Raw genomic sequence first — 15,301 nt, forward strand, 5'->3', positions numbered from 1 at the left:
CCTATATAGAAGGATCACAGGTGCTCTGTGATCATTCCAGAGAGAAGAGCGGTCAGCTGTGTTTACAACAGCTGACCATCCTCTCTCAGCGGGGAGCGATTACGGGTGCCCGTGCATTGGAGTCCCCACTGTCGAGTGGGGGCGGGAGCGTGCCGCATGCTCGCACCCTAGCCGCAGGCGCATGACCGACGTACAGCTACGTCGGTTCGCGCAGGAGGGGCTGTCTGCCGTAGTAAATCTGTGGTGGGCTGTCCTTAAGTGGTGAAAGTGGTTGTAAACCCTTACCAGTGAAGTGACTGGCCTCAGGTGATACACAGAGATGAAACAATCCACCTGCATAAGTTGTACCTGTTTATCTGCTGCCATTTGTCCTCTGCATCCTTATAAAACTCAGATGAAAAGGATTTTTCAGACTCACAAAGCAGGGGGACAGGGAGGTGCAGTTATAAACTGTACTAGAGCTCTGAGAGGTGACTAGAAGGAAGGGACACACCCCCTTCACACAGCACACAGAAACAGAGCTGTGGCTATCAATCACAGGCTGTGTGCTGGAGATCCCTCCCCTGTCACCTTTTTAGCTTTTGGTGTCAGGAAAACTTGTCAGAAGTAAATCATGCTAATAACAGGGGAACCAAACAGCAGAGAGAAATGACACAATAGTGATTTGGAGAGAGGCAAATAAACCAGGGCTGCACCGATACAGGGTTTTTATTGGCGAGTATGAGTACCAATACTTTCGGTCAAGCCCTCACCAATACCGAGTACTGATACTTTGTGGGGCGATTTGCATCAATACAAAATAAATGGGCGTAAATCGAACTGCAAAGAAACAGGAATGAGGTGCGATTCCTGTCCAAATCGTATGCGATTTCCCCCACCGCTAGTATGTGTGTAAAAAGAAGTGCCATCTAGTGGGAAGTTTAGTAAAAATGTTATAACTCACATTAAGTACATATTTGTTCAAATGCAAAATCTGAATAGTGCACCATCCTGCGGTTAGAAAATCGCAGCCACTGAAGGTGCTCACAGGGCTGGAGGCGAAGTTCCAGGACAGCTTGCTATGGGGGGCACCCCATTCAGAGTTAAAGTCGCGGCTCAGCCTGCCGCCTCCCCCCCCCCCCTCGCTCCCTGGCTTACTGACTTTGATTGACAACAAAGGGAGCCAAAGGAGCTGCGGCTCTGTCTCAGCCAATCAGGAGGGAAAGTCACAGACAGCCGAGTCTCTTTAGCAACATCACTGGATGGGGCTCAGGTAAATATTAGGGGGGCTGCTGCACAGAGAAGGTTTTTTTTATTTTTATTTTAAATGCATAGAATGCATTAGGATAAAAAACCTTCTGCCTTTAGAACCACTTTGATGTGAGTTCAAACTTTTTAATAAACTGCTTACTAGATTAGGGCTGCCACGACGCGTCGACTACAAAAAATCGTCGACGTGCGTGAAAGGCGTCGACGCGTCAACGTGTGACGTCACACGCCCCCTGGCCGGCCGCAGCGCCGCTTGAAGTATTGCCGGCCGGGAGAAATCAGTGCGCAGCAGCAGAACACCGGGCCCGGGGAGGAGGAGATGCCGCCGTACGAGGGGCTGGGGACGGGGGGAGAGAAGACCGCGGTGGTCATAGACCTGGGAGAGGCATTTACTAAGTGAGTGTCCGGAGTCATATGCTGGGATTGGAATTGGGGTGCATGGGAGACAAGGGATCTAATACTGGGGGGACATGGGACCTGTCATTAGAGTCTATTGGACCTGTCAGTGGGGGGTACATGGGGGTCTGCCAGCTGGGGGGTGTGTGGGATCTGTTGTTGGGGATTCATGGAGTCTGCCTGCTGGGGGTGTTTAGGATCTGTCATTGGGGTACATGAGATCTGTCATTGGGGTTCATGGGGTCCGCTAGCTGGTGGTACATGGGATCTGTCATTGGGGTACATGGGGTCTGTCATTGGGGTTCATGGGGTCTGCCAGCTGGGGGTGTATAGGATCTGTCATTGGGGTACATGGGATCTGTCATTGGGGTTCATGGGGTCTGCCAGCTGGGGGTGTATAGGATCTGTCATTGGGGTACATGGGGTCTGTCATTGGGGTTCATGGGGTCTGCCAGCTGGGGGTGTATAGGATCTGTCATTGGGGTACATGGGATCTGTCATTGGGGTTCATGGGGTCTGCCAGCTGGGGGTGTATAGGATCTGTCATTGGGGTACATGGGATCTGTCATTGGGGTACATGGGATCTGTCATTGGGGTTCATGGGGTCTGCCAGCTGGGGGTGTATAGGATCTGTCATTGGGGTACATGGGATCTGTCATTGGGGTACATGGGGTCTGCTAGCTGGTGGTACATGGGATCTGTCATTGGGGTGCATGGGATCTGTCATTGGGGTTCATGGGATCTGCCAGCTGGGGATGTATAGGATCGGTTATTGGGGTTCATGGGGTCTGCCAGCTGTACTAGGTGGGAGGGCTTACTGAGGGGTCTGCAATGGGAGGGGGGTTACTAAGTGGTCTGTACTAGGTGGGAGGGCTTACTGAGGGGTCTGCACTGGGAGGGGGGGCTTACTAAGTGGTCTGTACTAGGTGGGAGGGCTTACTGTGGGGTCTGTACTGGGAGGGGGGGCTTACTGAGGGGTCTGTATTAATTACAGGATTAATTAGCTAATCAAAAAAACAATTAAGCAAAAAAAATAAAATAAAAATAATCGTTAGATTAGTCGACTAATCGTAAAAATAATCGATAGATTAGTCGACAGACACATTAATCATTAGTTGCAGCCCTATACTAGATGGTTCTTCCCTTTCTATACATGCACACATACACATAGGAGCGGTGGGGGAAATGTGATTTGGATAGGAATTGCACTGCACTGCTGTTCAAATTGCATGCGATTCTTTGCAGTGTGATTTGCGCTTATTCATTTTGTATTGATGCAAATCGCACATTAAAGTATACGTTTTGGTATCAGAAACATTTTCACGAGTACTTGTGAAAATTCTAGGTATCCATACCAATATCGGTGCATCCCTAAAATAAATACTATAGAAATATGTGCTTTGTTCAGATTTCATGTCTGAGGTTTACAACCTCTTAAAGGGATATTTTCAGCCACCTGGGATGCACAGGTGCTCTGTGCAGGGGTGTGCAAGGCAGCCTGTTTAAATCAGTGACAGGCAGCACTGACCTCCATGTACATCCTGGAGTGTAAATCCCTGCATGCATCAGAATGCAGTCTGTGTCCTGGTCTGTTCTTTGGAACCACATGAATGAGCGATCCAGGATGCATGTGGAGGTCTGTGCAGCTGGCCGCTAGCATGCCCCTGCACGGAGCACCTGTGCATTCCGTGTGGCTAAAAACAGCCATTCATGTGGGTGTATTGATTAATTTGCCCATGTGAATGAGCCCTTACGGTTAGTGTGTGTGCGTATTTGGCCATAAAACGTATTATACTGCAGTACACAGATATATGCAGCCCCAAGACTAAACATGCTGAAGACGGTCCTTCACATGGGCATTTAGATTGATGTGCCCATGTGAATGAGCCCTAAGGGTTAATGTGCGTGCGTATTTGGCCGTATAACCTATAATACTGCAGTATGCAGGTATAGGCAGCCCCAAGCCTAAACATACTGAAGACAGCCCTTCACGTGGGTGTACAGATTGATTTGCCCATGTGAATGAGCCCTTAGGGTTAATGTGCATGCGTATTTGGCTGTATAATGTATAATACTGCAGTACGCAGGTATAGGCAGCCCTAAGCCTATACATGCTGAAGACAGCCCTTCACATGGGCATTTAGATTGATTTGCCTATGTGAATGAGACCTTAGGGTTATTGTGTGTGTGCGTATTTGGCTGTATAACGTAGAATACTGCAGTACGATGATGCTGAAGTTGGCTCCTTATTCGGCCAGCTTCTTATTCGAATGCAGAAGTTAACCTCCTTTTCACACAGCTTCTTATTCATGTTGGGTCTTTATGCACAAAAGTGATTATTTATTATCTGCAAAGTTTATAACAAAATTGTGAAATTTAGCAACAATTCTATCTCCCTAACTGCCATGTATTTAATGGGGTAATTCAGAATAAATACCTTTTTCTCTATGAAAACCATCTTGGCTCACCCAGATGTGACTTGTTCTCGTTAATTGGGGCATCCCTCTATTAGGTAAGTTCAGTTTGTCCAGTCAAGAGGTATAAAATGTAAAGTATGGCACCAAACGTGGCACCCTGACAGCCATGCATTTCAATGGGAAATTCTGAATAAGAAACCAAGCTATTCCTATATGAAAACCATCTTGGCTCAAATTCCACTTGTTTTATACTAATTGGGCATCCTTCTATATAGAAAAGTTCAATTTGGCCAGAGCCAAGCAATATAAATCTTAAAATATGGCACCAAACTTGGCACCATGACAGCCATACACAGTTCAATAGGAAATTCTAAATAGGAAACCAAGCAATTCCTACATGAAAACCATCTTGGCGCAAACAAATTCAACTTATTTTACACTAATTGGGCATCCTTTCTATATAAAAAAAAATTCAATTTGGCCCGAGCCAAATGACGTAATCATAAAATTTGGCACCTTGACAACCATGTATTTCAATGGGAAATTCTGAATAAAAAGCCAAGCTATTCTTATATGAAAACCATCTTGGCTCACCCAAATTCCACCCTTTTATATGGGTGATATAAATCATAAAATATGGCACCAAACTTGGCACCCTGTCGTCTATGCATTTCATAGGGAAATTATCAAGAAGAAGCCAAGCAATTCCCATATGAAAACCATTTGGCTCACCCAGATTCCACTTTTATTATACTAATTGGGCATCCTTCTATGTAGAAAATTTCAATTTGGCCTGAGCCAACTGATATAAATTATAAAATGTGACACCTTGACAACCATGCATTTCAATGGGAAATTCTTGAATAAGAAGCCAAGCTATTACTATAAACAAAACCATCTTGGCTCAGTCAAATTCCACATTTTATATACTCGTTGGGATAGAAAAGTTCAATTTGGCCTGATCCAAGTGACATAAATCATTAAATATGGCACCAAACTTGGCACCCTGTCATCCATGCATTTCAATTGAAAATTCTGAATATGAAAACAAGCAATTCCCATGTGAAACCCATTTGGGCTCACCCAAATTCCACTTTTCTATACTAATTGGGAATCCTTCTGTATAGAAGAGTTCTATTTGGCCTGACCCAGGTGATTTAAATCATAAAATATGGCACAAAACTTGGCACCGTGTCATCCATGCATTTCAATGGGAAATTCTCAAGAAGAAACCAAGCTATTCCTATATAAAAACCATCTTGGCTCACCCAAATTCCACTTATTTTATACTCATTTAGCCTGAGCCAAGTGATATATATATATATATATATATATATATCTCTATATTAATAAAACCCCAATGTCCCTGCGTCCGCTTTCCGTGTGTCCGTGATATTGCACTACTGCGCATGTGCTGAACGAACAGCCGTTGGGACGCAGAGAATACCGCCGCGGGAAAATTGCTGTCAAGGGCGAACCAAAGGTGCTGGAGACCCCAAAATTGTACCACAGGTGGCCAAGACACTCCCCTACAGGTGAGAAAAATTTCGGGGGTTCGGGGATGAAAGGGCGCCAAACAGGGACCCCGAGAACTGGGCCTTCCCCCGCCATAGACTCCAATGTTAAACCTGGTCACCTCGCGGTTAAGTCACGGCCCGGTTTTCGGGGTCACTGCTCCGCGCCCTTACATCCCCGAACCCCTGAAATTTTTCTCACCTGTAGGGGAGTGTCTTGGCCACCTGCGGTACAATTTTGGGGTCTCCAGCACCTTTGGTTCGCCCGTGACAGCAATTTTCCTGGGAGGGAGGTGGTTGTGTATTTGGGTGTCTTTTCCTATTAAATGATCCACTGTTCTGTGTGTGTGAGGAGCTCCCCTCCTCTCTGATTTCCTGCCCTCACATCTCCCCTCCCCCACACCAATCTCCAACCCGACATTTATCGTTCAATTCCCCCCATACACTACACTCCCCTCCCCTCCATACACTACAATCCCCTCCCTCCCCCATACACTACAACCCCCTCCCTCCCCCATACACTACAATCCCCTCCCCCCATACACTACAATCCCCTCCCCTCCATACACTACAATCCCCTCCCTCCCCCATACACTACAATCCCCTCCCTCCCCCCCTACAATACCCTCCCTCCCCCTCACGCTTCAATCCCCTCTCTCCCCCATACACTGTAGAACCCCTCCCCCATACACTATAATCTCCCCCCCCCATACACTACAATCCCCTCCCTCCTCCATACACTACAATCCCCTCCCTCCCCCCCCATACACTACAATTCTCTCCCTCCCCCCCACACTACAATCCCCTCCCTCCCCGATGCACTACAATCCCCTCCCTTCCCCAACAAACTACAATCCCCTCCCTATACACTACAATCCCCTCCCTCCCCCCCACTACAATACCCTCCCTCCCCCTCACGCTTCAATCCCCTCTCTCCCCCATACACTGCAGAACCCCTCCCCCATACACTATAATCTCCCCCCCCCATACACTACAATCCCCTCCCTCCCCCCATACACTACAATCCCCTCCCTCCCCCCATACACTACAATCCTCTCCCTCCCCCCCACACTACAATCCCCTCCCCCCATACACTACAATCCCCTCCCTCCCCCATACACTACAATCCCCTCCCTCCCCCATACACTACAATCCCCTCCCCCCATACACTACAATCCCCTCTACCCCCCCCCCACACTACAATCCCCTCCCTCCCCCATACACTACAATCCCCTCCCTCCCCCATACACTACAATCCCCCCCTCCCTCATACACTACAATCACCTCCCCCCATACACTACAATCCCTTCTACCCCCCACACACTACAATCCCCTCCCTCCCCCATACACTACAATCCCCTCCCTCCCCCATACACTACAATCCCCTCCCTCCCCCATACACTACAATCCCCTCCCTCCCCCACACTACAATCCCCTCCCTCCCCGATGCACTACAATCCCCTCCCTTCCCCAACAAACTACAATCCCCTCCCTATACACTACAATCCCCTCCCTCCCCCCCCCACTACAATACCCTCCCTCCCCCTCACGCTTCAATCCCCTCTCTCCCCCATACACTGCAGAACCCCTCCCCCATACACTATAATCTCCCCCCCCCATACACTACAATCCCCTCCCTCCCCCCATACACTACAATCCTCTCCCTCCCCCCCACACTACAATCCCCTCCCTCCCTCATACACTACAATCCCCTCCCTCCCTCATACACTACAATCCCCTCCCTCCCCCATACACTACAATCCCCTCCCCCCATACACAATCCCCTCTACCCCCCCACACTACAATCCCCTCCCTCCCCCATACACTACAATCCCCTCCCTCCCCCATACACTACAATCCCCTCCCTCCCCCATACACTACAATCCCCTCCCTCCCCCATACACTACAATCCCCTCCCTCCCCCATACACTACAATCCCCTCCCTCCCCCACACTACAATCCCTTCTACCCCCCCCACACACTACAATCCCCTCCCTCCCCCATACACTACAATCCCCTCCCTCCCCCATACACTACAATCCCCTCCCTCCCCCACACTACAATCCCCTCCCTCTCCCCACACTACAATCCTCTCCCTCCCTCCCCCCACACTACAATCCCCTCCCTTCCCCATACACTACAATCCCCTCCCTTCCCCAACACACTACAATACCCTCCCTCCCCCCCCCACTACAATACCCTCCCTCCCCCTCACGCTTCAATCCCCTCTCTCCCCCATACACTGTAGAACCCCTCCCCCATACACTATAATCTCCCCCCCCATACACTACAATCCCCTCTGTCCCCCCCATACACTACAATCCCCTCCCTCCCCCCCATACACTACAATTCTCTCCCTCCCCCCCACACTACAATCCCCATACACTACAATCCCCTCCCTTCCCCAACACACTACAATCCCCTCCCTCCCCCCACTACAATCCCCTCCCCCCCACGCTACAATCCTCTCCCTCCCCATACACTGTAGAGCCCCTCCCCCATACACTATAATAACCCCCCATTCACTACAATCCCCTCCGTCCCCCCATACACTACAATCCCCTCCGTCCCGCATACACTACAGTCCCCTCCCTCCCGCATACACTACAGTCCCCTCACTCCCATACACTACAATCCCCTCCCTCGGCCCCATACACTACAATCCCTCCCTCCCTTCCACACTACAATCCCCTCCCTCCCCCCAACACTACAATCCCCTCCCTCCCCCCAACACTACAATCCCCTCCCTTCCCATACACTACAATCCCCTCCCTTCCCATACACTACAATCCCCTCCCCATACACTACAATCCCCTCCCTTCCCCAACACACTACAATCCCCTCCCTCCCCCCACCCATGCTTCAATCCCCTCCCTCCCCCATACACTGTAGAACCCATCCCCCCATGCGCTGTAGAACCCCTCCCCCATACACTACAATCCCCTCCCTCCCCCATACACTACAATCCCCTCCCTCCCCCATACACTACAATCCCCCCCATACACTACAGTCCCCTCTCTCCCCCCCCACACACTACAGTCCCCTCCCTCCCCCACACACTACAATCCCCTCCCTCCCTATACACTATAATCCCCCCCCATACAATACAATCCCCTCCCCCCCATACACTACAATTCCCTCTCTCCCCCCCCATACACTACAATTCCCTCCCTCCCCCCCACACTACAATCCTCTCCCTCCCCCCAACACTACAATCCCCTCCCTCCCCCCACACTACAATCCCCTCCCTTCCCCATACACTACAATCCCCTCCCCATACACTACAATCCCCTCCCTTCCCCAACACACTACAATCCCCTCCCACCCAACACACTACAATCCCCTCCCCCCACTACAATCCCCTCCCTCTCCCCACCCACGCTCCAATCCCCTCCCTCCCCCATACACTGTAGAACCCATCCCCCCATGCACTGTAGAACCCCTCCCCCATACACTATAATCTCCCCCCCCCATACACTACAACCCCCTTTGTCCCCCATACACTACAATCCCCTCCCTCCCCCCCACACTACAATCCCCTCCCCTCCACATACACTACAATCCCCTCCCCATACACTATAATCCCCTCCCCCAACACACTACAATCCCCTCCCCCCCCCCATATATATAGCTCCTTCTGTTCTAAGTATACTAAATAATCTATACATATAAAGTACAAGTGTCTCTGCGTCCAGTCCCTGTGTGCGTGGGATTGCGCTACTGCGCATGTGCCCCACGGACAGCCGTTGGGACTTGGAGCGCAGAGACTTCGGGCAGCCGGGCAAAACTGTTGGAAGCGGTTGGTGTGCGCAGGCACACGGCGGGTGCGCGCTCGCGTGGACTTACTGCTAAGTCTGTTTTTACAAATGTTTGACCACATATGTTCTAGCGCCCGTTAATTTAACGGGCTTAATGTCTAGTATATATATATATATATATATATATATATATATATATATATATATATATATATATATATATATATATATAAATAATCATAAAATATAGCATCAAACTTGGCACCCTGTCATCTTTGCATTTTAATTGGAAATTCAGAATTAGGCTCTTTTCTATGCATGTTGCTTTTGAGCATTGCAAGTAAATTGCCGGCAAAAAAGGTTTGTGAAAATAAAACTGGGTGGAGTCCTCCCCCAGGTCCATACCATGCCCTTCGGATCTGGTATGGATTTGAAGGGGACATCCCACGCCAAAATTAAAAAAAAAACAAGAAGAAACAAGAATTTCCCATTGAAATGCATAGATGACAGGGTGCCAAGTTTGGTGCCATATTTTACGATTTATATCACTTGGCTAAGGCCAAATTGAACTTTTCTTAGAAGGATACTCAATTAATATAAAACAAGTGGAATTTGAGTGAGCCAAGATGGGTTTCATATAGGCATTGTTTGGTTGCATATTTAGAATTTCCCACTGAAATGCGTGGTTGACAGGGTGCCAAGTTTGATGCCATATTTCATGATTTGTATCACTTGGCTTAGGCCAAATGTAACTTTCCTTTATGTGAGGATGTCCACTGAGTATAGAACAAGTGGAATTTGGGTGAGCCAAGATAATTTTCATATAGGAATAGCTTGGCTTCTTATTCAGCATTTTCCATTGAAATGCATGGATAACACGGTGCCAAGTTTTGTGCCATATTTTATGATTTAAATCACCTGGGTCAGGCCAAATTGAACTCTTCTATACAGAAGGATTCCCAATTAGTATAAAAAAGTGGAATTTGGGTAAGCCAAAATGGGTTTCATATGGGAATTCCTTGACAGGGTGCCAAATTTCATGGTTCAGATTACTTGGCTCATGCCAAATTGAACTTTTTTATATAGAAGGATGCCCAATGAATATAAAGCAAGTGGAATTTGGGTGAGCCATGATAGTTTTCATATACTGTAGGAATAGCTTGGCTTTTTATTCTGAATTTCCCATTATAATGTATGAATGACAGGGTGCCAGGTTTTCTGCCATATTTTATGATTTAGATCACTTGGCTCAGGCCAAATTGAACTTTAACTAATAGAGGGATGCCCAATTATATGAAAACAAGTCACATCTGTTTGAGCCAAGATGGTTTTCATAGAGAAAAAGGTATTTATTCCGAATTACCCCATTAAATACATGGCAGTTAGGGAGATAGAATTGTTGCTAAAGGCCCGTACACACGTACCGATTGTCGGCCGTAAATATTCGGCCAACGTCCGATCGGCCGATTGTCGGCTTGTTAGTATGATGCTTCCGACAACCGACTGCGACTTTTCGGCCGAACAAAATCTGGTGTGCAGGCTTTAAAATTTTTGTTGGCCAACAAAGAACGGCCGATTGTTCGTCAGTCAGTACAGATTTCGGCCAACACAAATGTGATGATCAAGACTGGGCATGCTCAGTGAAGAAAAAACACACGAAAAGTAGACCAGAACATGACATCACTTCTGCAGTTGGTTGTTGTTGGCCGACAAAATTTGTGTGCAGTCTTGAGCACTTTTCAAACAACAAAACAGCACCGGACAAAAGACGGCCGATCGTTCGGCCAACAATCGGTACGTGTGTACAGGGCTTAAATTTCACAATTTTGTGATAAACTTTGCAGATAGTAAATAATCACTTTTGTGCATAAAGACCCAACATGAATAAGAAGCTTTGTGAAAAGGAGGCTAACTTCTGCATTCGAATAAGAAGCTGGCCGAATAAGGAACCAACTTCAGCATCATTGCAGTACGCAGGTATACGCAGTCCCCAGCCTAAAAATGCTGAAGAGGCCCTTAATGTGGGTGTATAGATTGATTTCCCATGTGAATGAGTCTTTAGGGTTAATGTGTGTGTGAGTATTTGGCCATATAACATATAAGGCCCCTTTCACACGAACAGTTAGAATTCAGCTTTTAGCTGCGGAAAGAGGAACTTATTTCCTCTTTCCGCAGCTTAATGCAGACAATTAATCCCTATGGCCCCATTCACACACTGTGTTTAGCAACATTATCATAAAATACGGTTGGTGCCTTTAGGAAAAATAAAGTTGACAGCGTCCAGGAGCGATGTACCGCAGCTATCTGTATACAAATGCACATAATCGCAGTACAAAGAAAAAATAAGTAAACAGTTGCTATACAAAAGGCAAGAATTTACTACCGCAGGCGCATGTAAACGTAAGTAATTGCAATGTACAAATGCGAATAATCTGTGCCAGCAGTGTTGGAATTTCAAAATAACAAAATATGCTTTTACCAGCGGCACAACAAATGCCTGTGTGAAAGGGGCCTAATACTGCAGTACGCAGGTATATGCAGCCCCAAGCCTAAACATACTGAAGATGGCCATTCACGAGGGTGTATAGATTGATTTGCCCATGTGGATGAGTCCTTAGCTTTAATGTGTGTGTGTGCGTATTTGGCTGTATAACACTGCAGTACGCAGGTATACGCAGCTCCAAGCCTAAACATGCTGACGATGGCCCTTTACATGAGTGAATAGATTGATTTGCCCATGTGCCCATGTGAATGAGTCCTTAGGGTTATTGGGTGTGTGCGTATTTGGCTATATAATACTGCAGTATGCAGGTATACGCAGCCCCAAGCCTAAACTTATTAAAGACGGCCATTCACGCGGATGTATAGATTGATTTGCCCATGTGAATGAGCCCTTAGGGTTATTGGGTGTGTGCGTATTTGGCTGTATAACGTATAATACTGCAGTACGCAGGTATACGCAGCCCCAAGCCTAAACATACTAAAGACGGCCATTCACGCGGATGTATTGATTGATTTGCCCATGTGAATGAGTCCTTAGGGTTATTGGGTGTGTGCGTATTTGGCTGTATAATACTGCAGTATGCAGGTATACGCAGCCCCAATCCTAAACATACTAAAGACGGCCATTCACGCAGATGTATAGATTGATTTTCCAATGTGAATGAGTCCTTAGGGTTATTGGGTGTGTGCGTATTTGGCTATATAATACTGCAGTATGCAGGTATACGTGGCCCCAAGCCTAAACATATTAAAGACGGCCATTCACGCGGATGTATAGATTGATTTGCCCATGTGAATGAGCCCTTAGGGTTATTGGGTGTGTGCGTATTTGGCTGTATAACGTATAATACTGCAGTACGCAGGTATACGCAGCCCCAAGCCTAAACATACTAAAGACGGCCATTCACGCGGATGTATTGATTGATTTGCCCATGTGAATGAGTCCTTAGGGTTATTGGGTGTGTGCGTATTTGGCTGTATAATACTGCAGTATGCAGGTATACGCAGCCCCAAGTCTAAACATACTAAAGACGGCCATTCACGCAGATGTATAGATTGATTTTCCAATGTGAATGAGTCCTTAGGGTTATTGGGTGTGTGCGTATTTGGCTATATAATACTGCAGTATGCAGGTATACGTGGCCCCAAGCCTAAACATACTAAAGACGGCCATTCACGCGGATGTATTGATTGATTTGCCCATGTGAATGAGTCCTTAGGGTTATTGGGTGTGTGCGTATTTGGCTGTATAACGTATAATACTGCAGTACACAGGTATACACAGCCCCAAGCCTAAACATACTAAAGACGGCCATTCACGCAGATGTATTGATTGATTTGCCCATGCGAATGAGCCCTTAGGGTTATTGGGTGTGTGCGTATTTGGCTGTATAATACTGCAGTACGCAAGTATACGCAGCCCCAAGCCTAAACATACTAAAGACGGCCATTCACGCGGATGTATTGATTGATTTGCCCATGTGAATGAGCCCTTAGGGTTATTGGGTGTGTGCGTATTTGGCTATATAATACTGCAGTACACAAGTATACGCAGCCCCAAGCCTAAACATACGGCCCTTTGCACAGACATACAGATTGGTACGCCCGTGTTATTGAGTACTAAAGCTGGATTCACAGTGTATTCGCAGAAATGCAGCCTGGCGCACAGCAATGTCATTGATTCTTAGTGGCACACTGTCACTGACCACCATGCAATGTGCTGCAAAACAACAATGCATGCACCTTTCCTGCAATGTGGGTAAATGAAGTGTAAGCAGTGTGATTGCAGCCTGCCACTGAAGCTCCTGGGTGCATTTCTGTGTGAGTGAATGAATCTGTGCAGCTCCAGCAATGGATGCCACGTCCCCAGCCCGGCTTCCTACCTCCTCTCTGCCGCCACTGCCCCCAGAGGTATGGAGGCCGCAGACTGTCCCGGCCTGAACTCCGCCTGCTCTCCTCCGGCCTCGGATAGGAAGACAGCCGCACTCCATACTGCACACAACAGGACGGAGGCCGCCATATCCCGACCTCCAGCTGCGGCCCGCACTTCCGCCGTCTAGGCCATGGCATTCCGTCTCCATGGAAACCTCCGTCGGCTCGCTTCCTCCTGGCAGGCTGAGCTATAGCTGAATACAATGTGGCTGCCATGGTTACTGATAATATCCATCCCAGATCGAGTTTATATTCAGTATATTATACAGATATAAGAATATAGATAGAGCACTAATCACGATAATATTACAACACACCCTCTCAGCCATACAACCCCCTGACCTGACAGAAAGTAACGAGGCTGAAGTTGGTTTCTTATTCGGCAGTTTCTTATACATTACTATGACAAATAAACCTTTTTCCCTCTTATTCCTCTGCAGTAAAACAGATTTACTGCAGAGGAATAAGAGGAAAAAAGGTTTATTTGTCATAGTAATGTCTAAGAAACTGCCGAATAAGAAACCAACTTCAGTGAATAAGAAACTGGACGAATAAGAAACCAACTTCAGCCTCAGTCAGAAAGTACCAGAACAAATCCGTAATCTGATGTTTGCATACACACTGCTAGAACATATCCATGATCTGATGTGTGCATACACACTGCTAGAACATATCCATGATCCGATGTGTGCATACACACTGCTAGAACATATCCATGATCTGATGTCTGCATACACACTGCTAGAACATATCCATGATCCGATGTGTGCATACACACTGATAGAACAAATCCATGATCTGATGTCTACTAGTGATGTCGCGAACATAAAATTCGCTGTTCGCGAACGGCGAACGCGAACATCGGCGAATGTTCGCGAAGCGGCGAACATTGCGAACCGCCATAGACTTTAATAGGCAGGCAAATTTTAAAACCCACAGGGACTCTTTCTGGCCACAATAGTAATGGAAAAGTTCAAGGGGACAAACACCTGGACTGTGGCATGCCGGAGAGGGATCACACAAAAAAAGTTCTTAAAAATTGTAATTTTTTGATAGAGAGCCAATTATTGGAAAAATTAAAAAAAAATAATTTTAAAAAAATTTCTTTGGATTTAGCATCTGGGGGGTCTAAAAAGTGTACCTGTGAAGTTTCAGCTCTGTAGCATGTCCGGAACCAGAAAAAATTACGAATTAGGGCTAGGGTTAGGGTTAGGTTTAGGGTTATTTTTATGGCTAGGCTTAGAGGGTTAGGGTTAAGGTTAGAGGGTTAGGGTTATGGTTAGAGGGTTAGGGTTAGGTTTAGTGTTAGGGGCTAGGGTTAGGGTTACGGTGAGATACTTAGGGTTAGAGTTAGTAGCCCTACCCCTACCCCTCTAACTCTAACCCTAAGCACTAAAAATAACCCTAACCTTAGCCCTGACCCTAACCCTAACCCTAGCCCTAACCCTGATTCTATTTTTTTTTCTGGTTCTGGACATGCTACAGAGCTGAAACTTCACAGGTACACTTTTTAGACCCCCCAGACAATAAATCC

At 47.2% G+C, this 15,301-nt stretch overlaps 1 protein-coding gene across 1 annotated transcript in view; it reads right to left on the reverse strand.

The window, feature by feature from the left end:
* POFUT2 (protein O-fucosyltransferase 2) overlaps positions 1–13,923 on the reverse strand; it is a 46,089-nt gene extending 32,166 nt beyond the window's left edge. The window contains exon 1 of the mRNA XM_082261393.1: positions 13,719–13,923. Within this exon, the coding sequence (XP_082117519.1) occupies positions 13,719–13,855 (137 nt within the window). The 5' untranslated portion in view covers positions 13,856–13,923. The remainder of the gene's footprint in view (positions 1–13,718) is intronic.
* Positions 13,924–15,301: the final 1,378 nt, after the last annotated feature.

Source organism: Pelophylax lessonae, assembly GCF_965119305.1.
Source record: "Pelophylax lessonae genome assembly, chromosome: 6".
Taxonomy (NCBI): domain Eukaryota; kingdom Metazoa; phylum Chordata; class Amphibia; order Anura; family Ranidae; genus Pelophylax; species Pelophylax lessonae.